This window comes from Canis aureus, chromosome 1 (genome assembly GCF_053574225.1).
Source record: "Canis aureus isolate CA01 chromosome 1, VMU_Caureus_v.1.0, whole genome shotgun sequence".
Classification (NCBI taxonomy): Eukaryota; Metazoa; Chordata; class Mammalia; order Carnivora; family Canidae; genus Canis; species Canis aureus.
Window position 1 is genome coordinate 40,864,646 of NC_135611.1, and position 27,229 is coordinate 40,891,874.

At 40.7% G+C, this 27,229-nt stretch overlaps 2 protein-coding genes across 4 annotated transcripts in view; one reads left to right on the plus strand and one right to left on the minus strand.

The window, feature by feature from the left end:
• GINM1 (glycosylated integral membrane protein 1) lies at nucleotides 1–27,121 on the plus strand. Of its 2 annotated transcripts, none has more exons than XM_077896483.1 (8): nucleotides 1–182; nucleotides 6,430–6,489; nucleotides 6,660–6,756; nucleotides 15,580–15,731; nucleotides 16,263–16,419; nucleotides 17,006–17,136; nucleotides 19,759–19,922; nucleotides 24,404–27,121. In XM_077896483.1, the coding sequence occupies exons 1-8, from the start codon at nucleotides 63–65 to the stop codon at nucleotides 24,513–24,515; spliced, it is 993 nt and encodes a 330-aa protein (XP_077752609.1). In that variant the 5' UTR covers nucleotides 1–62; the 3' UTR covers nucleotides 24,516–27,121. The 2 variants fall into 2 exon arrangements, with proteins under 2 accessions (XP_077752609.1, XP_077752608.1); XM_077896482.1 differs by having other exon boundaries at nucleotides 2–182; nucleotides 17,003–17,136.
• Nucleotides 26,691–27,229, minus strand: part of KATNA1 (katanin catalytic subunit A1) — a 47,007-nt gene continuing 46,468 nt past the window's right edge. For both annotated transcript variants that reach the window (XM_077896477.1, XM_077896478.1), the window contains exon 11: nucleotides 26,691–27,063. In XM_077896477.1, the coding sequence (XP_077752603.1) occupies nucleotides 26,865–27,063 (199 nt within the window). In that variant the 3' untranslated portion in view covers nucleotides 26,691–26,864. The remainder of the gene's footprint in view (nucleotides 27,064–27,229) is intronic.

A 27,229-nucleotide genomic window follows, 5' to 3' on the forward strand; every position in this document is an offset into this window, starting at 1 on the left:
CCGCCCCCCCGGCGGGCTCGGCCCTCGGCTCCCGGCCGTCCGCCGTCGCCGGCCTGTCCAAGATGGAGGGCTCTCCGCCGGCGCCGTTTGCCCTCCGGCTGCTCCTGCTCGCGGCGCTCCCGGCCGCCGGGTGGCTGATGACGGTTACCCAAGAGCTGCCACTGCGATCCCGGGCCCTGAAGGTAGGGCAGGGCGGGCGCCGCTCGGCCGCTCCTCCGCCCCGAGCCTCCGGGGAGGCCCGGGCGGGAGTCGTGGGACTTCGGCGTCCGTATGTTTGTTGCCACCGGCCGGCGGGCCAGGGGCGGGGTCCGGGTGCCCAGGAGAGGAGTGGGGAGCAGCCCCAAGGCCCTGGGGCAGCCGGGGAGGAGGAGGCGAGAGAGCGAAACGCGGTCCTTGGTGTGCGGTGGCGCCTCGTGCAGCCCAAGCCGTCCCGCCGTGGCCAGCGGAGGGGGTTTTGCCGTCGGAAGGACGATCACAAGTGCTCTCTCTCAGCCTTTGGTAATGGCGCCTTCCCGGGGATGCCCCGGCCCCGGGGCCAGGCGGTGTCCGTGCCTTCTGTGCTCGGGAAGGGGAGCGATCCCCGGCCACCTGTCTGCCCGGCGGCGGCGGGAAGCCCTGCCCCCCCCCCCCCCCCCCCCCCCCCCGCGAGCGGGGCGCGCAAGGCTCGGGGCCGACGGGACCGCACGCGGAGAGGCCCGCGACCCGACGCTTCGGTTAGCGGCGGCGGCTCTTGGAGCGTGGCGGGACCAGCCCAGCCCCACCGGCAGCGCCTCGCGCCAACCCGATGCTCTGGGGGTGGGGCCCGCCCGTGGCTGTCCGCAAGCCCTCCGCTCCAGGGGCTTCTGCGGCCAGCTAAAGTTGGGGCACCCCTGCGCCCCTGGGCTGCAGCGTGGCCGCTTCTTAACCGCTTTCGCCGGGAGTCATGCTGAAATAAACCAGTATTTGCCATTCATCGATTGAATGTATGATTGGGAAAAGTTTGAAGATTTTAAAAAGGGGACTTTCCCAGAATGAAAAGAAACAATATAGGTATACTGTTCCTTACTGGTCAAGACTTGAACACTCTAAATTCAGGGGTGACTTAACACCGTATCACTTTTTTTCTAAAAACACTTTAAAAAAAAAAGATTTTATTTATTCATGAGAGACAGAGAGAGAGAGAGAGAGAGAGAGAGAGGCAGAGACACAGGCAGAGGGAGAAGCAGGCTCCAGTGCAAGGAGCCTGATGTGGGACTTGATCCCAGGACTCCAGGATTACACCCTGGGCCGAAGGCAGACGCTCAACCGCTGAGCCACCCAGACGTCCCTAAACTTTTAATAACACTACTTTCTCCGAGAAGAGAAATAACCAGCATATCTCAGTTTCAGTTCTGCTAGGCATTTCAGTATTTTTTTTCTAAGATTTTATTTATTCATGATAGACACACAGAGAGACGCAGAGAGAGAAGCAGACTCTCTGCAAGGAGCCTGATGCAGGCAGGACTTGATCCCAGAACCCCCAGATGGGGACCTGAGCCAAAGGCAGACTTAACTACTGAGCCATCCAGGTGCCCCTACTGGGGCATTTCAAGAAACCACAACAGGGCAGCCCCGTGGCTCAGCGGTTTAGCGCCCCCTTCCGCCCAGGGCCTGATCCTGAAGACCTGGGATCCAGTCCCACGTCGGGCTCCCTACATGGAGCCTGCTTCTCCCTCTGCCTGTGTCTCTGCCTCTCTTTCTCTCTCTCTCTCTCTCTGTCTCACTGTCTCTCATGAGTAAATAAATTAAAAAAAGAAAAAACCACAACAATGAAAGCCTAAAGAACCCCTTGTATCTGAAATTGTATGTGGACCACAGTTGCAACTGGTTAAAAATAGGAATGTGATTGGCCAGCATCAAGAGACCAGATAAAAATGAAATGATTTTTAAAGTTCTGGAAATACATTATTTTCTAAATTTTAAAGATTCATGATCATCAACTAGTGAATCCAAAGACATTTGAGTCTGTCCCTATAGTCTGAGAAAAATGCATTTTGACTGCAAGCTGAAAGTACTGCACTGTGGGCTTAATGAGGTCATTGAGGTTGTCATTTCAGTTCTGCCTTTTAATGCCTTCCTTCCACTTTTGGAAAGTCCAGATCTAAACTCAGAATTTCAGGGACACCTGGGTGGCTCAGTCAGTTAAGCATCTGCCTTGGGCTGTGGTGATCTCAGGATCTTGGGATAGAGCCTCACTTTGGGCTCCCTACTTAGTGGAAAGTCTGCTCCTCCCTCTGCCTTTCCGCACCTCTGGTGCGCTCTCTCTCTCTCTTTCTCTCTCTCAAATAAATAGGGACGCCTGGGTGGCTCAGCGGTTGAGCGTCTGCCTTCGGCTTAGGGCGTGATCCCAGTTCTGGGATCAAGTCCCGCATCGGGCTCCCTGTGTGGAGCCTGCTTGTCCCTCTGCTTGTGTTTATGCCTCTCTCTGTGTGTCTCTCATGAATAAATAAAGTAAAATCTTAAAAATCAAATAAGTAAAAAAAAAAATCAAATAAGTAAATATTAAAAAAAAACCCTCAGAATTTCATAGATGAAAGAATGCTGAACAGAGAGAGGGAGCATCTCATTCCTTGGAAATGTTTACACGGGAAGCTGAAGCCTCTTGATCTAAATTGTTCAATGTTTTATCTTGAAATTTTTCTTTTTTTTAAGTAGGCTCCATGCCCAGCATAGAGACCATTAAGGAGCTTGAACTCAAAACCTTGACTGAGATCAAGCCCTTAGCCGGATCAAGAATTGGATGCTTAACCGACTGAGCCACCCAAGCACTCCTATTTTGAAATTTTTCAAATGTACAGAACATTTGAAAGAATGTCACAGTGGTCACCATGTTAGATAAGTGTCATCTACAGGACTTCCATGTAGTGATGGTGTTTGTTTGCTCTCTCCATTACAGTAGTCACCAGACTGCTGTAATTATTGAGTGCTTGAAATAATGGCTGACCAGGGCAACAGAGGAGCTGAGTTTTTAAACTTTTATTTATTTAATTTTAATTAATTTAAATATAAATGACCCATGTGGTTAGTGAGTACCATATTGAATAGCGCAAACTTAGACCACCATTAATATTTTACTATACTGGCTTTATGCTTTATGACATCTGTTTACCTGTTCATTTTTGTATCTAACTTGATCTTTTATTTTATTTATTTATTTATTTATTTTTTAAAGTTTCAGTTTATTTTATTTTATTTTATTTATGATAGTCACACACAGAGAGAGAGAGAGGCAGATACATAGGCAGAGGGAGAAGCAGGCTCCATGCACCGGGAGTCCGACGTGGGATTCCATCCCGGGTCTCCAGGATCGCGCCCTGGGCCAAAGGCAGGGGCCAAACTGCTGCGCCACCCAGGGATCCCTAACTTGATCTTTTATTTTTTTTATAAATAAACCTTTTTTTTTTTAATGTTTATTTATTTATGATAGTCACACACACAGAGAGAGAGAGAGAGAGAGAGAGAGAGAGAGAGGCAGAGACATAGGCAGAGGGAGAAGCAGGCTCCATGCACCAGGAGCCCGACGTGGGATTCGATCCCGGGTCTCCAGGATCGCGCCCTGGGCCAAAGGCAGGCGCTAAACCGCTGCGCCACCCAGGGATCCCAATCTTTTAGTAAGAAAACTGAAGTCAAGAAAATTCTCTCCATATCCCCTCAGTGATGCAGATCTACTGGACTATAGGCATTTTTCTGTTTTGTTTACATGTGCAACTGTTAGAAGTTGAGGTTACCCCACATTGTAAAATAATGCAAATTTTTGTAGTACATTCTTCTAATATTAAAATAACTTGCTCATCAAAGAAAGACATCCAGAGGACACATATTTTCTTTTCTTTTTTTTTTTTTAAGGTTTTATTTATTCACGAGAGACACACAGAGAGAGGCAGAGGGAGAAGCAGGCCCCATGTAGGGAGCCCGATGCGGGACTCGATCCTGGGACTCCAGGATCACACCCTGGGCCAAAGGCAGGTGCCCAACTGCTGGACCACCCAGGCGTCCCCACATATTTTCTTATATGTGTATTTATTTCATATACTTCCCTGAAACTTAATTCATTTATTTTAAACGAGGTATTTATTACCTTTGTCCTTAGGAAGCCATGTGTACTAGCTGGGCATCTTGTGAGTGAAGGAATTAGAGGAGGGATTGAAAATGGGTGGGTAGAAACTTCAGTTCTGCCACCCACTCTTTAAGTATCCGCCACCCTGGCTCCCAAGCTTGAACTTCCAGTTCAGTCAGAGGCTCTCAGGAATAGCAAGAAATATGACCTATCTCTGAACTTGAGCCCAGGGGGCAGTAAGGGATTAAGGTCTCTTTTGAAATGAAATCATTCGGAAGGAGCAAAAAGTTTAATTGAATTTGGTTCTTTACAAAATACAGCAGGACAGTGTCTGCTGTCTTTTACAAACCCCAGATTTCACTATGCAAGTGATATATGTAAGTGCAGTAAGTATACAACAGTATAGCGTATGTTCACTACTGAAAGGCTGAAGGTGTGAAAAGGTTTCTTGGAATGCCATCATTGTAGGGTTATCTCTGGGCTGTTAGAAGAACAGTATAGTGAAAAGAGGAATTCTTGGCTGGAATTAGAACACAAAAAAATATAACCACCAGTTTGATGACTTACTGAATGTTGGTTGGTTCTAGAGATGAGTGTATTGGTTCTAGCCCATGCTTCATTCTAGATTAGGGTGGACCAGGAGGAAGCCAGACTGGTTCTGAAGCTTCCTAAGCCCCCATACAAGTTGGCAAGTGTACCAAATGTATAATACAGGCTTTCCATATTAGAGTCCTGTTCCTTGGGATCTCTGGGTGGCGCAGTGGTTTAGCGCCTGCCTTTGGCCCAGGGCGCGATCCTGGAGACCCAGGATCGAATCCCACGTCGGGCTCCCGGTGCATGGAGCCTGCTTCTCCCTCTGCCTGTGTCTCTGCCTCTCTTTCTCTCTCTCTGTGACTAACATAAATAAATAAAAAATTAAAAAAAAAAAATAGAGTCCTGTTCCTTGAATAGCATCATCTCAGTCTCATAAAATCACTTCAGTCTTTTTCTCATTTGTTGGAAATATATAAAGTATTGGAGATAGTCACAGTGCTAAGAGATCCACTTGTATATTTTTTTTTTTAAAGATTTTATTTATTTATTCATGAGAGAGAGAGAGAGAGAGAAGCAGAGACACAGGCAGAGGGAGAAGGAGGCCCCATGTAGGGAGCCTGATGTGGGACTCGATCCTGGGACTCCAAGACCAAGCCCTGGGCCAAAAGCAGGTGCTAAACTGTTGAGCCACCCAGGGATCCCCTGTATATTATTTTGATTATGAATAATTTTCCTATTTTCAAAGTTAGAAATACCCCCAGGAAAAAATATTTTTTTTTATTCTAGGATAACAGTATCTAATTGTGAATAAACTTAGGTAAGGATTTGCTTTACAAATGACAAACTGTAATTCCTCTTAGAAATATTGGTGAATACTTCTTAACAGTGTTTTCTTCTCTTTAGAAGGTGTGTCATTAATAAATTTAAATATTTGAGTAACTGCTTTTGAGCATACCTTGAGAGACACTAAAACTGTGCACAATACATACTTGTCCACAGACCCTATGGGACATACTTAAGAAGGGTTAGACCAGGGGTGCTTGGCTAGCTCAGTCAGAGGAACATGTGACTATTGAGTTCAAGCCTCATATTGGGTGTAGAGATTACTAGGAAAAATCAATAAACTTAAAAAAAAAAAAAAAGGTTAGAGCAGTCTTGTTCAAAGAAAACAAAAAAGTTGGAAACTATTCCAATGTCCATTGATAGTGGAAAAATAAGTAAATTGGTAATCATTTGATGGGTTTTATACAGCACTGTAAATAAATGTCTTCAGCTGGTTGCATCAACAGTTTTAAATAAAAGAAGTTCCAGAGGAATACATGCAAAATTGTTCCACTTATATAAAGCACAGAAACAGATAAAACTAAACAACTTATTGTTTAGAGAGAATGACACACAGTAAAAGTATAAAGAAAAGTAAGAAATGATTAACATGGAAGACTATAGATATTTCTTCTGAGGGAAAGGAGGAGAACAAGACAGAGAGGGTTATGCCCGGGACTTCTAAGGTGTGGACAATACCCTAGTTTTTAACCTAGGGAGTAGGTACATGAGTGTTAATTTTTTCTTTCAAGTCCTACATTTGCATATTATATGCTCATAAATGTGATATATTTCATAACTAAGAAAAAACACATTATGAAAAGTTGGAATTGTGAATGAGGGCATAAAAAAGGCTGTAAAATTAAAAGGCTGGGTTTTAAAAAATGTTCTTTTGCTATTATAAGTGATTATACAATAAATATAATTGAGGGGAAAAGAAAAACTGAGTTATTCTTACTTAGTGAAATGCATACCTATCCAATTTATATGTTTTGCAGGACAGCATCAGAATTAATGTAACTACCCTGAAAGATGATGGGGAGGTATCTAAAGAACAGGTTTGTCTACTTTTGATTATGTTTTTAATATATAACTTAGCTAAGTATTAGGCAGCCTATGTTATTTTCCCCCACAAATCTATTTTACTTAGGTAATGTATTTTTGACATGAAGAATTTGTCATCATTTTTAAACCATTGGAATTAACGTATATGCTGCTTTATTTTAAGGTTGTTCTTAACATAACCTATGAGAATGGACAGGTATATGTAAATGACTTCCCTGTAAATAGTGGTGTAACGCGAATAAGCTGTCAGACTTTGATAGGTGAGTACTATTAAATTATTTCTGTAATTGTTCTGTTTTTAGTAATACTAAATTTGTGAAACACGGTTCTTTATGTGATGAATTTCCATTTTAAGTTAATACTATACATCATTACTGGAGTGTATACTAATACGACTGTGTTTAAAATTCAAATCCTACTTTATATTGGTTATTCCTAGCGTATTCCTATTTCTTTCTTGTGAGATTGGCATTGATGGGAGCTGCATTTCTGGTAGGTTGAGATCAATGTAAGAATATACAGAGAGGTAATAAGGGAGATTTACAAGTAAGAGGCAAAATCTTGGAGGAGTACTTATCACAATTATAAAAAAATAAAGAGAAAAATAAGCTATTGGCCTAATTCTCTGGTTTTCTGTTTCTTCTATCCTTATATCCAGATGACACTTTTTTTTTTTTTTAAGATTTTATTTATTCATTCATGAGAGACACAGAGGCGGGGCGGGGGGGTGGGGAGGGCAGAAACATAGGCAGAGGGAGACGCAGGCTCCATGCAGGGAGCCCGATATGGGACTCCATCCCAGGACTCCAGGATCATGCCCTGGGCCAAAGGCAGGCACCAAACTGCTGACCCACCCAGGGAGCCCGACACTTTTTTTTTTTTTTAAGATTTTATTTATTTATTTGAGAGTGAGTGAGAGAGAGCACACAGCAGGGGCAGAAGGAGAGGGGAAGAGAGAGGGAGAAGCTGGAGCAGGCGCAGGTTCCCCACTGAGGAGGCAGCCCGATGCGGGTCTGGATCAGGGCCCTGGGATCATGACCTGAGCCAAAGGCAGACACTCAACCAACTGAGGCCCCCAGGTGTCTCAGATAACATTCTTTTTAACCTTTTAAAATCTTGAGTTGGGGGTCGCCCGGGTGGCTCAGTGCCTTTGGCTCAGGGCGTGATCCCAGGATCCGGAATCGAGTCCCATGTCAGGCTCCCTGCATGGAGGCTGCTTCTCCCTCTGCCTGTCTCTCCCTCTCTCTCTCTCTGCTTCTCATGAATAAATAAATAAAATATTTAAAAAAAATAAATAAATCTTGAGTTGGGCAGCCCGGGGGGCTCAGTGGTTTAGCGCTGCCTTCAGCCCAAAGCCTGATCCTGGGGCCCCGGGACTGAGTCCCACATCCAGCTCCCTGCATGGAGCCTGCTTCTCCCTCTGCCTGTGTCTCTGCCTCTCTCTCTCTCTGTGTATCTCTCATGAATAAATAAAATCTTTAAAAAAAAAAATCTTGAGTTATTTAAAGACAAGCAAATATATTATGTTGTACCACAGTATTTGAAAGAAATAAAGAATATGAGAAATATGTATAGTCTTCTTACCATCTGTTTTAACATACACATTTAAGGCAGTGAATTTTTCTCTAAACAGTTGTACCCTGTACTTGATTTATTCCATACTTTCATTGTTATTCAGTTTGTAGTGTTTTCCAGTTATTTGTTGTGCAATCTCTTGTCCTGTGGGTCATTTAGAAGTTAAGGTGCTTAATTTTTAAAAAATTTGGAACTTTCGTTTTTTACTGTTTCCACCTCTATCATCAGAGCTACACTGGGTATAAATTTAACTCCTGAAATTAGAGACTTGCTTTGTGGCTTAGCAGATGGTCAGTTTTAGGAAATGCAGATGTCTGTGTGCCCTCAAAAAGAAAGTACATCATATGATTATTTGGATATGATGTTCTGTATGTGTCAGGTAAAATTTTTTGTTAATCATATTGTTCAGTCTGTTATGGAAGTACTGATTTGTCTGTTTGCTTTCTTGCTCTATCAGTTCCTGAGAATGGTATGTTAAAATCTCCACTATGTAGATTTGTCTTTTTTTCCAGCTTTGTTCATTTTTGCTATGTTTTGGCACAATATTACCAATTTCACACGGATTTACTGTTCTGTCTTCTTTGTAGATGGACTTTTTTAAAATTATGATATGCCCTTCTTTATCTCTAGTGATATTTTTGCCTTAAAGTCAATTTTATCTATATTATTTTAACAGTAATTGCTTTTTGGCCGGGGCAAGTGGGAAAGAGGGAGATTGTTGTGTGGTATCTTGCTGTTTTCTTTCAGTCTCTCTGGGTCCTTATAATTAGGGTGAATCTCTTATAAGCAACATATACTGGTGGGTCTTATTTAAATTCAGTCTGTCAATCTGTCTTTTAATTGGGATTTTGATTTATTTACATTAATGTAATAACTAATATATTTGGATTTAAATCTTTAATTTGAATTATGTGTTTCCCATTTGTGTCCCATCTGTTCCATGTCCCTTTTTCTTTCCCTTTTGGCCCTCTCCTGGCTTTTTTATTTTTTCTTTGATCATTCCCCCTCTATCTTGTTGGTTTTTGAATTATTTTCCTATTCTTTTAATAATTACTGCTGAGCTCAATAAACCGGGAATTTTTATCACTTCCCAAACAATGCAAGAACCTCAGAAAATATAAACTCCATTATTCCCTTTCTGCTTTTGTATTGTTACTGTCATACATTTTAACTCTTTGTGTTATTAAATACTAGTACTACCCATAATTATACTACATAATTGTTTTTACTATTTTGTGTAGTCCAGTACTCATCTATGTTTACGGTAATGGTTGCCCTTTCCATTGCTCTTCGTTCCTTCCTGAATATCTGTGTTCCCCTTGGGCCTCATTTTCCCCCTGCCTAAAAAGTTCCCCTGAGTAAGAGATCAAGAAATCCCCTAAATGCAGATGTGTTTGCCGTGAATTATGTGAGCTTTTGTTTGAAAACATCTTTATTTTGCCTTCATTTTGGAGGATCTTTTTATAGATAGGGAAAGACAGGTTAGCATTTTATTTTGTTTTGTTTTTAAAGATTTACTTATTTATTTATTCATGAGAGACACAGGGAGAGAGAGGCAGAGACACAGGCAGAGAGAGAAGCAGGGTCCATGCAGGGAGCCCGATGTGGGACTCGATCCCAGGACTCCAGGATTGTGCCCTTGGCCGCAGGCAGGCACCAAACCGCTGAGCCACCCAGGCATCCCCAGGCTAGCATTTTAAAGACCAATTTCGTGGTCTTCTAACTTCTCTAGTTTCTATTGAGAATCAGTGTTAGGCTCATTGCTACAGGGAGGATAATAGGTTTTTGTTTTTGTTTTTTTTTTTTTTTCTTTTTCTTGTTGCCCTTGATTTTTTTTTTCTTAGTCTTAGGTTTTTAGTAGTTTTACTGTGATGTCCCCAGGTGTAGGGTTCTTTAATCTGTGACTTGATGTCTTTTGGGGAAAATTTTTGACCATTATCTTTTCAAAAAGTGTTATAAGTCCTCTTTCTTATTCCCTTCTTGCTTTTCATTTACATGTATGTTTGACCCTTTCATAGGGTTCCATATCGATTTTGCACTGTTTAGTGCTTTTTTAATCCTTTTTTTTTTCATCCTTCCTGCACAGAAATTTATCAGCTCTGCCTAATTGAGTTAATTTCATTTACTGGACTTTACTTCTAGGATGTCCATTTTATTCTTTTTTATTTTATTTATTTTAAGTAAGTTTTTTTGTTAAATATTTTATTTATTTATTTGAGAGAGAAAGAGAGAGATAGAGCACGAGTGAGGAGGAGAGGAAGAAGCAGGCTCTTTGCTGAGCAGGGAGCCTGAGAAGGGGCTTGATCCCAGGACCCTGAGATCATGACCAGACCCACCCAGGTACCCCCATTTTATTCTTTTTAATTTTTTTTTCTTTTTTCATCTCCTTCTTGGGCCCTGGATACCAGCCCACCTCTTTAAAAAAAATTATTTTATATTTTCAATTTTGATTTTAATAGTTTACACTTATCTGGTGAAATTCTCCATTTTGTCATCTATTTTCTTTTTTTTTTTAAAGATTTATGGGCAAGGCAGCCCCTGTGGCACAGTGGGGTTTAGTGCCGCCTGCAGCCCAGGGTGTTATCTGGAGACCTGGAATCGAGTCCCACGTTGGGCTCCCTGCATGGAGCCTGCTCCTCCCTCTGCCTGTGCCTCCGTGTCTCTCATGAATGAATAAATAAAATCTTTAGAAAAAAAAGATTTATTTATTTTAGAGAGAGAGCACGAGCAGACAGGGGAGGGGCAGGGGGGTGAGACAGAGAATCTCAAGCAGACTTTGTGCTGTGCGTGAGTCCACCGTGGGGCTTGATCCCACGACCTGAGCCAAAACCAAAAGTTGGATGCTTAATAGACTGCGCCAAGTGCCCCTATTTTCTTTTTTTTTTAAGATTTTATTTATTTGAGAGAGAGATTGCAAGCAGGGAAAGAGGGAGAAACGGGTTCTCTGCTGAGCAGGGAGCCCAGTGCGGGGCTCAATCCGAGGACTCTGAGATCATGACCTGAGCCAAAGGCAGATACTTAACTACTTAACTGACTGAGCCACCCAGATGCCCTATCATCTATTTTCTTGAACCTGTCACTTTCAGTAACTTTATTTTTTTTTTAATTTTTATTTATTTATGATAGGCACACTGAGAGAGAGAGAGGCAGAGACACAGGCAGAGGGAGAAGCAGGCTCCATGCACCGGGAGCCCGACATGGGATTTGATCCCGGGTCTCCAGGATCGTGCCCTGGGCCAAAGGCAGGCGCTAAACCGCTGCGCCACCCAGAGATCCCTTTCAGTAACTTTAAAGTTCATGTCTGCCCCCTCTAATTTTTCGAGCCATTCTGGATGTGTTTTGTTTTTTCTTTTGATCCTTCTCCTTCAGTATGTGTTGTTATTTTTGTGTGTGTGTGTGTTGTTATTTTTGATACTGTATGTGAAAAGTTAAAAAGCGTCTGGATAGTATTATCTTGCTCCAAAGGGGATTTACTTTAATCCCTGACAGTCATGATAATAAGGGACAGAATACCTTAATTTTTAAATTGAAGATTGGGCTAATGGAAGGCTCTATTCTCATCTTTGTGAGCCGTAGTCTATTTCTTAGTTACTATTATTCCTCAGATGGAGCTCATCATTCGCCCTACGTGAAAACTTGGGGTGTTTATGAGGGCCCATCCTTTTGTGGGTCCCATGCTCCTCACTCTCATGAGCCTGCCAGAGTTTCTGCTTAACCTCATAGTGTCTTAGGTAGATACTCAGTTTTTTAGCCCAGCCTGACTTAGTAGTCAGCAAATGTTTTGGGGGGCAGGGGGGCGACCGCATAAAGTATTAGCTTACTTTTATTCTTCCTTCACTCTAGGATCTTGTCACAAGTCCCTGGATACCTTTGTAGCCATAATCCGTCTATTACGCCCCTCTACATGAGACTGCCAAAATCTGCCCGTTTAGCTCTGTTTAGCTTCTTGGCCTCTTAGTCATTACTTTCTGTTGAGCTCTCCAGCCTCTCTACCTGTTCAGCTTGGGCATCAGTAAATGCCTTTGGGATGCTGACTGGCTTTTCAGCTCTCTGGTGCCTCTAGACCCCTGTGGGTTTTGATTGTATATGTGTGTGTTTATATCTTTACTAGTGGCTCTCAGTGAGAAGGTTGGTATACAGCAAGCTAATTCTTCATAGTTAGGAAAAGAAGTGCCATTATTGGTATAAGTAATAATTCCATTGATGACATACACATTAGGAATTTCCCGTGGAGTGTGACCTGGCTGCTGTCTGTATTACTATATTACAGTCACCTTGCTGGTCATCCCGGTTGTTGCATTGAGTTTCTTTGATAACTGTAGTAAATGCCCATCCTATTAGTTCGACAAATCTTCAAAACAAATATAACAACAACAAAAAGCCCTCTTTCCTTAATTCTTTAACAAACTTATTTGGGAGGTGTATTAGTTGTTGCCGTGTCACAATTTAATTCTTAGTAGCCGACAACAATATTATCTCATGGTTTTTGTAGGTCAGGAGTCTGAGCTTGGCTTAGCTAGGACCTGTGGCTCTGGCTCTCTGGTAAGGATATAGTCATCTCAAGGCGCTGCTGGGGCTGCTTCCTGGCTCACTCATGATTTTTGACAGGATTTAGTTCTTGTGAACTATTGGACTGAGGCCTCAGTTCCTTGCAAGAGGTTGGCCAGAGGCCTCACTCATTCCCTTGCTGCATGGACCTTGTAGGGCATCTCACAAGATGGCAGCTGGCTGTATCGGTAACAGGACAAGGGAGCCTGTCAGCAAGAGCAAGAGTCTAGCATGATGAAGTCACAGCCTTTATAATCTAATCAAAGAAGTGACTTGCCATCATTTTTACTTTATTCTGTTTGTTAGAAACAAGTCACTGGGTCCAGCCTACACTTCATGGGAGGGTCATGGGTCGTTGAGAGCCATTTTTTTAAAAAGATTTTATTTATTTATTCATGAGAGATACACAGAGAGAGAGAGGGAGAGAGGGAGAGAGGGGCAGGCCCCCTGCAGGGAGCCGAGTCTCCAGGATCACTCCCTGGGTTGAAGGTGGAACTAAACCGCTGAGCCACCGGGGCTGCCCTTAGAGCCATTTTTGAAAGCTACCTACCATAGTCAGAAAAGTCAGAATATCAAGGGCTTTTTTGTGTGTTTAATTTTATTTTGTTCTACAGCAGGGGTGCCAGATTTAGGGACCAAATTTGATGTATTTATAGGCCTGCATTTTCTCATCCATCGACTCTCTTTTGCATAGTGTACCAGCCTTTGGACAGACAGATGGACTGCCAAGGAGCCTACTGTTTTGTGAGCAAGACCGATGGGCAAACAGGGAACACATGCTCAGGTGGACCACAGGAGAAGGGAGGAGCTTGGAGGATGGGAGAGAGGTTAGGCAGATCAGAGAGGGAGGAGCAGCAGGTGCTCCCTGAAGAAGGACCATTCAGGGAACCCCCAAAGAGTTACAGGGATGCTGCTGATGGTGTTTGAGCAAGGCGGCTGTATAATCAAAACTCTGTCATGGAAGGTTAATCTGGCACTGCTGTGTGGATGGTTTGAAAGAAGGGACTAGTTAGGTAACTATTATAATGGCGAGTAGTTAATGAACTCCATATTGGGTGGGGAGGTAGGTGGGAATGAGAAGGACAAACGTTAAGAGAAACTGGACCTGGAATGGCCCAAAGGAAGCAACTAACTAACTGGATAGGGAAGGAGGGTGAAGAAGTCAAATGTAACCTGCTAACTTTTGTCCTTGCTAGTTTGGAGAAGGGTGGACTTATTTATAGAAATAGGGAAGTCAAGGAGGAACCGTTTTGTGAAGACTTGGTTCTCAATGGAAACGTCTGTACCTGTTTAAAAAAGTGAGACAAGTTAGGCTTTGCCTCCCAGAGATTTTGACTTACAGAGATTGGGATCAGACTCTGGCATCTGTACTATTTCCCAGTTGGTTTTGATGCCTCATTATGATTTAGAACCACCAGACCAGGCGTTTGAACAGTATCGATAACTTATGATGGCATATTATTTTAAATTATGTATTTATAATTCTGGATGGAATCACTGCTGAACAAAAGCCATAGAACAAGAAACCTGATGCATTCTGTCAAGGGAACGCTGCCTGGTCAAGGAGATAGGTTTATGAACAAAGAGTTACATTACAAAAAAGCTATTGCTTAAAAAAAGGCGTGAACTTAGCAATGTAGGGATACAGTAGATAGAACTGCCTAAGTAGGAGTTTATTAAAAATGGATGAGAATGGGGCGCCTGGGTGGCTCAGTCGATTGGGTGTCTGCCTTCTTCTAAGGTCATGATCCCAGAGTCCCAGGATCAAGCTCCACATCGGGCTCCCCGCTCAGTGGGGAGTCTGCTTCTCCTTCTGCCCCATCCCTGCTCATGCTCTCTCTCTCTTTCTCACTCTCAAATAAATTAATAAAATCTCAAAAAAAAAAAAAAATGGATGAGGAGAGAGTGGAGAGTAGAGGACATTCCAGATAAAGGGAAGGGAATAGGCCTATAAAGGCACAGAATCCATTTAAACAGCTGGGTCTGCATGCAGAATGTCCATCTGGGTCCCTTTTTAGCGAATAATCCTCATACGATAACATTTGAGGGACTAACATTTGAGAAACTAAGTGTTCCTTTTGCACTGGTCTCCTTGATTTATATTGATTTATCTTTTTCTGTACTGTTTTCTGCCTTGATAGGGTAGCCACTGGCTCCCAGGGTGGGGGGGTTCTTCACTAGAGAGAAGTAGGGCCAGCAGCTAATCCTTCCCTCATCCATTAGTGTGCCAGTTACAGGGCAGTCCTGTCCTCTGCCCCATTCCTGTCCTCTCCAACAGCAGCGAGTCACTTACTGGAGAAAGTGTTGAGAAAACAACTCCGTGTCCTTTCTTCTTGGGCCGTTATGTCCCTGGATTTTGTGAATGAGAGAACAGATGAATGAATGTGCTTGCTTTACTAAAACATGAGATTGATGGGCTGTGTCTTCTGGCCTTCTTCGTAAGTAGTTATGCCCCGTTCGTTCCTCCTTGACAAACTATGTAAAAGAATGGGAATGATGTTGCTAGTGTGGTAGTTTAAAGACCATCGAGGAGCACCTGGGTGGCTCAGTGGTTGAGCATCTGCCTTTGGCTCAGGTCATGATCCCAGGGTCCTGGGATTGAGTCCCATATCAGGCTCCCTGCAGGGAGCCTGCTTCTCCCTCTGCCTATGTCTCTGCCTCTCTGTGTCTCTCAAGAATAAATAAATAAAGTCTTAAAAAATCAAATTAAATTTTAAAAAGACCATTGAGCACTTTTCCCTTTTCAAATGACTATATAAGCATTTTGAGGATTTGTCAAGTTGTCTCTGTTTTTATAAATTCTGTAACATTAGTGAAGTTGGAGATTAAAAAAGGCCAAGAAATTGTTATGTAATTGTCTTGTTCCATGTAAATGTTGAAATAATCAGATTCAGTAACAGATTGGGTGGCATTTGTTTTGTTCAAAACTGTTTTTTGTTTTGTTTTGTTTTGTTTTATAGTGAAGAATGAAAATCTTGAAAATTCGGAGGAAAAAGAGTATTTTGGAATTGTCAGTGTAAGGGTTTTAGTTCATGAGTGGCCTATGACCTCTGGTTCCAGTTTGCAACTAATTGTCATTCAAGAAGAGGTAGTAGAAATCGATGGGAAACAAGTAAGATAGTATGATTATTAATTGGGAATTAAACTGTAAAGATTAGTGCTGGGTGTTATGCATGTGTTGCATTATTTTATTTATTTCTGACTTGATAAGGAAAAATGGTATCCTAATGTTGCCTGTATCCAATCTTTTAGAACTTTTTACTTGTAACATTTGCTTAGCATTTGAAGACTTAGCATTTGAAGTCTTAAGTTTAAAAAAATTCATATTTATACATGTTTTTATAACTTTAAAATATTACAAACATTAGTAAATTGAGTGAGTGAAGAAATTGAATTTCGTTCATAACTCTGCAACTTTTCTTCTGGCTGAGTAAATGAAATGGAACAGAGAACAAGCTTATGATACTGAATTCTAAAACACTCAGATTAAAGTTGTTAATTAAATGCCTCAAAGTATGGGGAATAAAGAGTAATTGTGAATAGGATAAGTGTTTTAAAGAGAACAAAAAGGAAAAGTTAGTTTTAGATTCTTATAGATCCATTATTTAAAATAAAGAATAATTGCTTATTTTTTCTTTCATAGGCTCAACAAAAGGATGTTACTGAAATTGATATTTTAGTTAAGAACCAGGGAATACTCAGACATTCAAACTACACCCTACCTTTGGAGGAAAGCATGCTGTATTCTATTTCCCGAGATAGTGACATTTTATTTACCCTTCCTAACCTCTCCAAAAAAGGTACTTTAAAAGACTGTTACTTAGGGTATCAAGGAAATTATTTCTTTAGTGGGTGGCTTTCTAATCGTAGTTAATATGTTTGGTAGTAGGTTTCTTTCAGAAATGCTTTATAACACCTGTTACTTTATATGTCCATTTAAGAACTCCAGGAACCTATCTGGAGTCTTAATAGAGAGTGACTGAAACAAAAAGTGATCAGTCATGACTGCTTGGTGATATTTTATGGTAATTATCTACCCTTATTCTGGGCAGTCATCACAAAATACATGATAAGAATAGTGTTTAGGTTCTTTTTGAGAAAGAAGTATTCATTTTTTTTCCATCGAAACATGGAACTTTTTGAAGATTTGACTTTGTGCATTCTGCGTGATGATAGGATCATAACTGGTCTAGCTCCTTATGACTGTCTAGGTTATGGCTCCTTTCTGGCATTTAAATATGAACAATCAAATGTTACTGTTTTTCTCCTGTGGCAAAATAAATTCTTAGTATCCTACATGTGTTTGGTATAGTAATGATGGAACTAGTAAGAGAGACACCAGAATGCACCTAGCGTTTTGGTAACTTGGCTCTTCCTTCTCAGTAGAAAGTGTTAGCTCATTGCAGACCACCAGCCAGTATCCTATCAGGAATGTGGAAACCACTGTAGATGAAGACGCTTTACCTGGCAAACTACCTGAGACTCCTCTCAGAGCAGAGCCTCCTTCTTCATACAAGGTAAATAAAATATTTTGGATTATCTTGATATTACAAACTTTTTTTGAAGAAAATAGCATTTCAGATGAGGTGGAAACCATGAGGATTGGAAGTGTGAAACATTGTTAATAGTGGACTCCTCACTGTTGTAGTATGATGTTTCCAGGTATTCCCATGTTCTTTTCAAGTTTCATTTAATAATAGTTAGATAATCATTATCAAGTCATTGGATTCCATTTTGGGACAGTTTTCAGTTCCAGAGTCATTCCCATCCTTATTCCTATTTATTTATTCTGTGGCTGCTGCCTGGTGCACACACACATGCGTGGTGCCCTCAGGATCTTGAACAGTGACCGAGCACATGTGGTCAAGAGTGCAGTCAGGAGTCCGATCACGTAGGTTTGAATCCTGGTTCTGCCACTTACTCGTTGTGTGATCTTGGACAAGCTCCTAGTCTCTCTAACCTCTGTTTATCTGTACAATGGAGCATCCACTTTAATCTATAAAATCACGCAGTTGTTACCAGGATTAAATAACCTGGATACAAACGTAAGAACGTATTTCCATTTGTTAAGTATTCCTAAATTACTAAGGGCATCATATGGTTGCCTGGCCATATATTTGGGGTTCAGACTGAGTATCTTGATGTCTTTATACATATTAGCTAAGGCCTCTTACTCAAAATAATTTTTGTTTTTGTTTTTGTTTTATAATTTCTATTTAAGTGAGCAAGGTCTGTTGTTAGTCTCAAAAGATTCTGGAGGTTTCTTTGAAGTTCCCGCTGAAGGTTGGGATTGCTTATTTGGGGTTGCTGGAAAAACTCCAGTCACCTTTGGCTGGCTGAAACGCCAGCACCCTTCCCCTGCCTGCCTGCCTCCCTCAGAGCAAGGCAGCCCATGCCATCCATGCACCTTAGCATCTCCTCTGACTCTCTAAGTATAGGAACATATTTTGTGCACTGTGAACTCCCCATCTGGGCCAGAAGCCACTAATGTTTGCCTTTTTCTCCTGCTCCTGTCAGTCAACTATTAGAAACATAGTTGCCTCTGGTCTGTTTTGCATAAAGTAGACTAGCTGAACCTCTTACCATTTAGCAATAACTTTCACTTAATTTATAGATAATAGTATAAATAACTGTAAAGGATAATGAAGCAACATTCCTATGCCTGTATTATTAGGATATAATTTTTAGATACATTTACAGAGTTTATCAAGGTACATTTTAAAATGAAATGAAGGGCAGCCCCGGTGGCGCAGCGGTTTAGCGCCACCTGCAGCCCAGGGTGTGATCCTGGAGACCCTGGATCGAGTCCCACATCAGGCTCTCTGCATGGAGTCTGCTTCTCCCTCTGCCTGTGTCTCTGCCTCTCTCTCTCTCTCTGCATTTCTATGAATAAATAAATAAAAAATCTTAAATAAATAAAAAAATAAAAAAAAATAAAAATTAAAAAAAAATGAAATGCACCCATTTAAAATATAGTTAGGGGGTACCTGGGTGGCTCGTTGGTTAAGCGTCTGCCTTCAGGTGAAGTCATGGTCCTGGTGTCCTGGGATCGAGCCCTATGTCAGTGGGGAGTTGGCTTCTCCCTTTCCCTCTGCCACTCCCTCTGCATGTGCTCTCTTTCTCTCAAATAAATAAAATCTTTAATAATTTAAAAATAGTCCTTTGACAGATGAATGGGTAAAGAAGATGTGGTGTATATATACATAATGGAGTATTACTCAGCCATTAGAAAGGATGAATCCTTACTTTGATATGATGGAACTGCTGGAGGGTATTATGCTGAGTGAAGTCAGTCAGAGAAAGACAATTAATTATCATATATGGTCTCACTCATATGTATAATATAAGAAATAGTGAAAAGGACTATAAGGGAGGGATGCCTGGGTGGCTCAGTGGTTGAGTCTGCTTTCAGCCCAGGGCGTGATCCTGGAGTCCTGGGATTGAGTGCCACATCGGGCTTCCTGCATGGAGCCTGCTTCTCCCTTTGCCTGTCTCTCTGCTTCTCTGTCTCTCATGAATAAATAAATAAAATCTTTTTTAAAAAAGGGGCGGGTACTATAAGGGAAAGAGGAAAACTGAATGGGGAAAAATTAGAGAGGAAGACAGGGATCCCTGGGTGGCGCAGCGGTTTGGCGCCTGCCTTTGGCCCAGGGTGCGATCCTGGAGACCTGGGATTGAATCCCACATCGGGCTCCTGGTGCATGGAGCCTGCTTCTCCCTCTGCCTATGTCTCTGCCTCTCTCTCTCTCTGTGACTATCATAAATGAATAAAAAAAATTTAAAAAATTAAAAAAGAAAAAGAGAGGAAGACAAACCATGAGAGACCGCTAACTCTGGGAAACAAAGGGTTGCAGGAGGGGAGGACGGTCGGAGGATGGGTAACTGGGTGAAGGGCACTAAGGAGGGCACATAATGCAATGAGCACTAGGTGTTGTATGTTGGAAAATTGAATTTAAAATATTTAAATTTTAAAAATAAAATGTGTAGTTAGGTAAGTTTTGATAAATGTAGACATCTGTCTAACCAGCAACACAGTCAAGATACAGAATTTTATCATCACCCAAAACTAGAACATAATTTTTAAAGCCTCTTAGAGATTAAATGATCCTTGATTTATCTAATCAAAACTCCTTTTTTAGGTGATGTGTCAGTGGATGGAAAAGTTCAGAAAAGATCTGTGTCGGTTCTGGAGCAGTGTTTTTCCAGTATTTTTTATGTTCCTGAATGTCATGGTGGTTGGAATTATAGGAGCAGCCGTGGTAATAACCATCTTAAAGGTGCTTTTCCCGGTTTGTGAATACAAGTAAGTAATTATTATTTTTGAAACATTAGTGGTTTTAATGATTAAAGAGTGAGTTGTATTTACGGTATTATTTAGAGTAGAAAGTATAAATAATAGGAAGGCTATAAGACAAGAGGGAGGGAAAATGTTCCTTTTTCTAGCTTGTCTCCCAATGTTAGCAAAATTAAGACATTTATTGGATATCTGTCATGAACAGGACACTTGTCTTAGGGATTCAGATGTAAGACAAACTCTCTTCTCTAAGAACTTAGTCTATTAGAGAAAGGAAACATATATCTGTTATGGAAAATGCAATGTTAGACTAAAATGAAATGAGGGCTTTGCTATGTATAATTTTCTACCTCAAAGTATCAATTTAAAATGAAGTAGATTTTAGAAGACCAGTGAGATAGTTGGTGTAGCATTGCTAGTAAAAAGCAAGAGAGGAAACTTAAGTGTTATCAGTGAGGGCTTACCTAATTGTTCACACATGTAGTGGAATTCTGTGCAGCTGAGATGCAAAGAATCCAAATTCTATTAGATGGGGGAAAACGTGTAACAGTATGATCCCATTTGGGTAAATACTTTTCTATTCTGTATATAAATGCATAGGAAATTTCTAGAATGACAAAATACGTTATCTCTAATGAGTGGGAATGAGAACAGGGATAGAAACACTGACTTTTTCTTTTTCTTTAAGATTTTATTTATTTATTCATGAGACACACATACAGGCAGAGACACAGGCAGAGGGAGAAGCAGGCTCCATGCAGGGAGCCCGACATGGGACTTGATCTTGAGACTCTAGGATCACACCCTGGGCCAAAGGCAGGAGCTAAACAAACTGCTGAGCACCCAGGGATCCCCACACTGACTTTTTCCCTTTGTGTACAGCTTGATTTTTTTAACCATAAGAAATTATAAATGTAAAAGTGAATTTGTTATTAGTATTTTTGTAAGTTAAACAGTCAGGGGGCACCCATCTGGCTCAGCTGGTGGAACATGTAACTCTTGATCATGGGGTCATGAACTGGAGCACCATGTTGACAACAGAGTTTACTTAGGAAAAAAAAGAAAGAAAAATAAGTTAGTCACTTCAGTTGTCTTAATAGAAGTAAATCTCCATAGATAGGGACGACCACACTCTTTGGCTTAAATTATATTGTACTATGTTGTAAAGACCATAGGATTTATGGGAAAAGAGGCCCAATTCAAGCATTCACTTTTCCACCTGCTTGCCTGCCATTTTTTCCTATGTAACATTGAACTAATCCCTCCCCTAAAGGGTTTGTTGAAAGACCATAACGTATGCAAAGTGCCTGTGGAGTATCCCTCCTACCTTTTAGTTTGGTTTCCCTTGAAGAATTCACATTTACCATTTCTTTCTGAATGAAAATTCTGGAACTTAATAAATTTTTTCCTTTTTCCTTTGACTGCCAGGAATCTCAGGACCTTTTTTGAACTTTATTATGCAAACCTGTATAGAAAACCATGTTGCACTTTTTTTTTTTTTAATTCTTTTACCAAATGTTTTGTTATGGGCTTCCATGTGGGAAGAGACACAATAGAAAATTAAAAACCTGATTTGCAGTATAAATGGCAGTTGCCCTAAGGATACTTTCTGGTAGTAAAAGATTTCATCAATACAGAAATATAGAGAGCAGTTAAAATACCTCATTTCCCTGTTCTTTAATTCTTATAACTAGAGGTAATCATTGTTAATCAATGTTAACTTTGAGAGTGTGCATCTTTTACCCACATTCTGTATATTGATATAAATGCATGGTAAGGGCAGCCCCAGTGGTGCAGCGGTTTAGCACCGCCTGGAGACTTGGGATCAAGTCCCACGCTGGGCTCCCTGCATGGAGCCTGCTTCTCCCTCTGCCTGTGTCTCTGTCTCTGTCTCTCTCTCTGAATAAATAAAATCTTTAAAAATAAAATGCATGGTAAGATATCATTAAAGTATGGTCCCATTTGGGTAAAACCAAAGTATTATGTTTATAATAATAAGATTGTTTATCAACCGAGGCTCTTAACTGCCCCACATATTGCTTTAATTTTTTTTAGATTTTAAAAATTAATTTATTCATGAGAGACACACAGAGAGGCAGAGACCTAGGCAGAGGGAGAAGCAGACTCCCTGCAGGGAGCCTGATGTGGGACTCTGTTCCAGGACCCCAGAATCATGACCTGAGCCGAAGGCAGATGCTCAACCACTGAGCCAGCCAGGCATCCCTAGATTGCTTTATTCACCTAATGACAGAGGCTCCAAAACTTTTTTGGTACATAGCAGTCTCAAGTGTGCCACTAATTTTTTCCTGTTGCTCTTATCTAGGCCAGAAGAAAATTAAAAGAAAAATTTTTATTTAATTCTTTTAAATATTTTATTTATTTTTATTTTAAGTAGGCTCCACACTCCACATAGGGCTCAAACTCACGGCCTTGAAATTGAGAGTCACATGCTCAACCGAGTCACTGAGACATGCCTATTTTTTTTTAAAAGAATTTATTTATTTATTCATGACAGATACAGAGAGAGAGGCAGAGAGAGAGACAAGCAGGCTCCATGCAGGGAGCCTGACGTGGGACTTGAACCTGGGTCTCCAGGATCATGTCCTGGGCCGAAGGCAGGTGCCAAAACCGCTGAGCCACCCAGGCGTCCCGAATATTTTTTAATTTACAACTACACATATACATTATGTTACATTTACAAGCGAGATGTGTGTGCCTACAGGGCACCACATAAAATTCTTATCTGGGAATCAGATTGCACACTGCCCCCCTCATTTCCTGTTCAACATTAGCTTTTGTACAGTATTTTTTTTTTTAAAGGATTTTATTTATTCATGAAAGAGAGAGAGAGAGAGGCAGAGACACAGGCAGAGGAAGAAGCAGGCTCCATGCAGGGAGCCCAATGCGGGACTGGATCCCAGGACTCCAGGATTAGGCCCTGGGCCGAAGGCAGGCACTAAACCGCTGAGCCACCCAGGCTGCCCCAGTATTTGCTTTTTATTCAACAACTGCCCAGGTCCAACTTTGCAAAGATCTGACCTCACTGAATGTGTAGTATGACCTGATGTTGAAACTGTGACTACTCTCAAAATGAAATCTTGAAAATGAAATAGGCTGTAGCCTTGAGTCTATAGAGCCACCCCAGGGGTCTCCATGCATTTGGGAACCACCCAGGGGGTCTCCATGCATTTGGGAATCAGACCTTTTCCTATCAGCACACATATTGCTTATTGATCCTCTTTCTGGCGGCGTGGTGTTTTACAGCATAGGTAGGCCATAACATAACCACTCCTCCAGTAGACATCCAGGTGTCTTCCAGTTTCACACTATTGCCAATAATGCTCTAGTGTGCACCTTAAATATACAAATGTACGTCTCTTTGCACGTGTATTTATGGAGATAGACTTTTTTTTCTTTTTTTTAAAGATTTTATTTATTCATAGAGACATAGCTAGAGAGAGAGGCAAAGACACAGGCAGAGGGAGAAGCAGGGTCCATGCAAGGAGCCCGACGTGGGACTCGATCCCGGGTCTCCAAGATCACACCCTGGGCTGCAGGCGGTGCTAAACCGCTGCGCCACCGGGGCTGCCCTGGAGATAGACTTCTAAAAGTGAAATTACTGGGTCAAAGGGTGTGTGTATCTCAACACCTGAGAACAATCTTTTTTGTTTTTGCTATTGTGGAGAAATCTCATCTTACTTTGCATTTTCTTCTTGCTTATGTCCCTCGCAAGTCCAGGTCAAACTGAGTCTAGCAACTTTGTGATAATCAGCTATATATTTCTCTGCTGACGTGCCTGTTTATAGCCTTTGCCCATTTTTCAGTTGTGTTGCCTTTTATAATCAGTATGTGGGAGCTCCTTTATCTGTTACACACATATAATATCTACTGCAGTTTTTTTTTTTCTTAATCCCAGACTGTGATTTGTCTTTTGCTCTTGTTTCTGGTATCACACAAAAGTTAAATTTGGGGCCAGAGCACTTCATGCCTTTCCTTTGTGGCTTTTAGGATTTTAAATTTTTCTTAAGTTGACCTTTCCCATCTTAAAATTATTTTTCTTAAAACATGTTTTACTATCACTTGTGTATACGGTAAGCTGAGTTATGATTTTGTTTTCCAAAGAGAGTTGCCGTCATTTCAGTTGTCCTTTGCCCTTGAATTGATATGTTACCTTATTCTGAATTTCCACATACTTTAATCTCACTTCTGAACTTCTCTTCTTCCACTGCTTTTTCTAGTACTGTGCCAGTAGCATAGTTTTAATTACTATACTGCTTTAATAAAACCAGGCATGTTAACAGCTATTCTTACTTGTGACTTATTCTCCCTTGTGACTTTGGACTCCCGTTTGTCCAGCTATTATAAACTAACTAAAATGAAGCAAAAACACTTAACCCCAGGTATATATTTAATTTTAACTCTGATACAGCCTTGTCTTACCATCAAACTGTAGATGGAGGAAATGTTTAATTTCTGTTTTTGTATTTCAGAGGAATTCTTCAATTGGATAAAGCAAATGCTATACCTGTCACAGCTATCCACTTATTTCCGGATAATCCTGAGAAAAAAGCAGAAACCCTTGAAGATAAAACATGCGTTTAAAACACTATCTCAAATCATGGACTCTGAATTAGTCTTTTGGCTCTCAATTTGCCACTTGAATAGAATTGTCTTTTAAATCGCAAAGAATTTGTTTATACACTAGAGAAATTGCTAAACTCCTAAAACTGTCTGAAACTTGTCCTTTTAGGAGACAAGTTAAAGTTCATCTTATTCTGTAACAGAGCTGGTTATTCAGATGATTAAGGAAAATTTAAATGAAGTGGAAGAGAAGATATGAAGAAACATCAAAATTACCAAAAAAAAAAAAAAAAAAAAGGGAGAGGGCAGGACAAAATGCCACGTGCCAATACTTTTCAAGGTGCCTTTATAAAGGAAATTATATCCACTTAATTACTATAATATATGAGACTTTATGAAAAGCACTTTATGAAATTCTAATTTAAAAGCTCAAGAATTTAACACTTATTTTTTTATTCAGTAAAATGTGCCTTTATATTAAGTATGTGACTCAGCATAAAATCACTTAAGTGTATCATGATTTGATTGTATCCCGTACGAAGACTACTTACCTTGAATGCACCAGGATTTAAAAATAGTAGTGACTTGTTCTCACTCTAAAATAAACTTTTTTTTGAGGAAAACAATAGAGTTTTGGTATAAAAACATATCCTGGGCAAGAACTGCTTCTGTGTCAGAGTTGATTTCACAGACACTGGCTTTAGCCATGGTTCAGACTGCAAATGAGCCCTTTGGTCCTGGAATTAGATTGTACCTTGCTCTTGTGCTCCTTAAGTGTCATTTATCCTTCAACAGTGATCTTTTTTTAACCATCACCCCCATTAACATGTTTTATAATGTGATGTAGTACATAAAATACTTGCTTTTATTCCAAGTGACAGATATTTCCTATTTTGTTTTATTCATTACTTTTTTATTGCAACCTGTCATTTTAAACACATTGTTCAGTAAAATAATGACTGACTGGTTTGTAAGACCACCTTAGTGGAGAGGGGAAAAAAATAAAACCATCTTAGAGTTGGGTTAAGTAGATATGTATGTGTGGGGTAAGGATGACAGGGAGCAGAGTGAAGGAGTGAGGTTTTATCCCGCCTAGCTGTTTTTTGTTTTGTTTTGTTTCCACCTAGCTGTTTTTAATAAGAAATAACAGCCCTGTGAAATATACTTTCTCCATATTATATGAATAAATAATAGCATGTGATTCACTTTGATCCTAAAGTCACCCAGCCAGTAACACTTTATGTCCTTCCTCACTTTAAGATGCTGGAAATCACCAATTCTAACTTCAAAGAATGACAGTCTATTAAGCTTACAGAGAATCTCATGAGAACTGTGGAGGAGGCTAAGTGGCCAACTGGAGAGTGTAGGCTTTACAGTCAGCAGAGTCCTGTCCTGCTTTGCCTCCTTATCAGGGAGACCAGGAACTATGGCTTGGTGCTCTCTTTTCTATGGTTGGGATGATACAGTTATTTTTTAAAAAGTAATCCTTAAAATTTTTTTAAAAAAATATTGTATTTATTTATTCATGAGAGACAGAGAAATAAGCAGGCTCCTTGCAGGGAGCCTGATGTGGGGCTCAATCCCGGGACTCCGGGATCACACCTGGGGCCGAAGGCAGAGGCTCAACTGCTGCGCCACCCAGGTGTTCCTAAAAAGTAATCCTAAACAGGTAGCTTACTTAAGATCTTATACCATTAACTTTTAACTTATACCATTAACTGTTCATTTAATTATGCTTTGTATCCATGAAAGAATGTGCTAATGAATTTCATTCATTAGAGCAAAGGGAGCAGCCTGTAGTGCAGCCTCATATGTAGGCAAACTAAAGTCAAGCAGAAGTGTGTGTGTGTGTATTTTTTTTTCTCTTTAAGTATATTATAAAATGAAGGGTCTTTAAAGCTCTCCCAGGAAGAGGAGGGAAGCTACCTTAACGCCAAGCAGGAAGGCACAGTGGGTGCATGGTTTGTGCCTCAATTGGCTACTTATGTAAAATGTTCAGGAATTTTCAGTTATTCACTGGCACCCAAAGTGCTAGAGCCAATCTTACTCCCTAAAAGGAATGGCAGCCGGACAGTGGAAGAGAAGATGCTGTACCTAGAAGTGCATACAAAGACACTTCCAACCTAAGTAATTGCATCTGTGCTGCAAACATACATGGTCAGTGAAAGAAATTAGCTAATACTAAAGTAAAAGAGATTTGCTTGCAGCTTTAAAAAATTGCCTTTATTTATTCAGAATCATACTTTTCTTTTTTTAAAATCTTACCATTATGAAACTTTAAAAAAATATAGTACTCAATGCAATGAAATACTACATTTAATTATTATTCAAACACTTAAGGCAGGTTTCTCACAGTTTGCATGTGAGAATTTAGCATGATCCAAACTCAAATATCCATTTCTCATATCTTTCAATGTCTGCAGCAGAAACTGACTTAGAAACCTTTTTTAAAGCCATTTCAAAATCCTCCATAGTTGTAGGCATGTGCATTTCTTCTCTTGAAAGATTTCTGATTTCTTCTGGGGTCAAACCTTCAATACGCCTTCTCATTGCCATCAAGGATGCATCCCTAGGTTTTAAATTAAAACACACTGTTATTTTGATTGAATAAAAACTTGTAAACAACATTTTTTCAGTATTCTTATTTTGTAATTATCCCACTACACATACTTACGGAGTATTGCATAGAATCTTGTATCAGAATACAAGGCCTGTTTGGAGTTGTTTTTTAGCAG

What these genes read in the sequence shown, in the direction of transcription:
- GINM1 (XM_077896482.1), top strand. Translation starts at nt 63, where the DNA reads ATGGAGGGCTCTCCGCCGGCGCCGTTTGCCCTCCGGCTGCTCCTGCTC. An exon ending in TGCGATCCCGGGCCCTGAAG is followed by an intron (nt 183 to 6,429) that starts GTAGGGCAGGGC and finishes TATGTTTTGCAG; the next exon opens with GACAGCATCAGAATTAATGT. An exon ending in AGCCTCCTTCTTCATACAAG is followed by an intron (nt 17,137 to 19,758) that starts GTAAATAAAATA and finishes CTCCTTTTTTAG; the next exon opens with GTGATGTGTCAGTGGATGGA.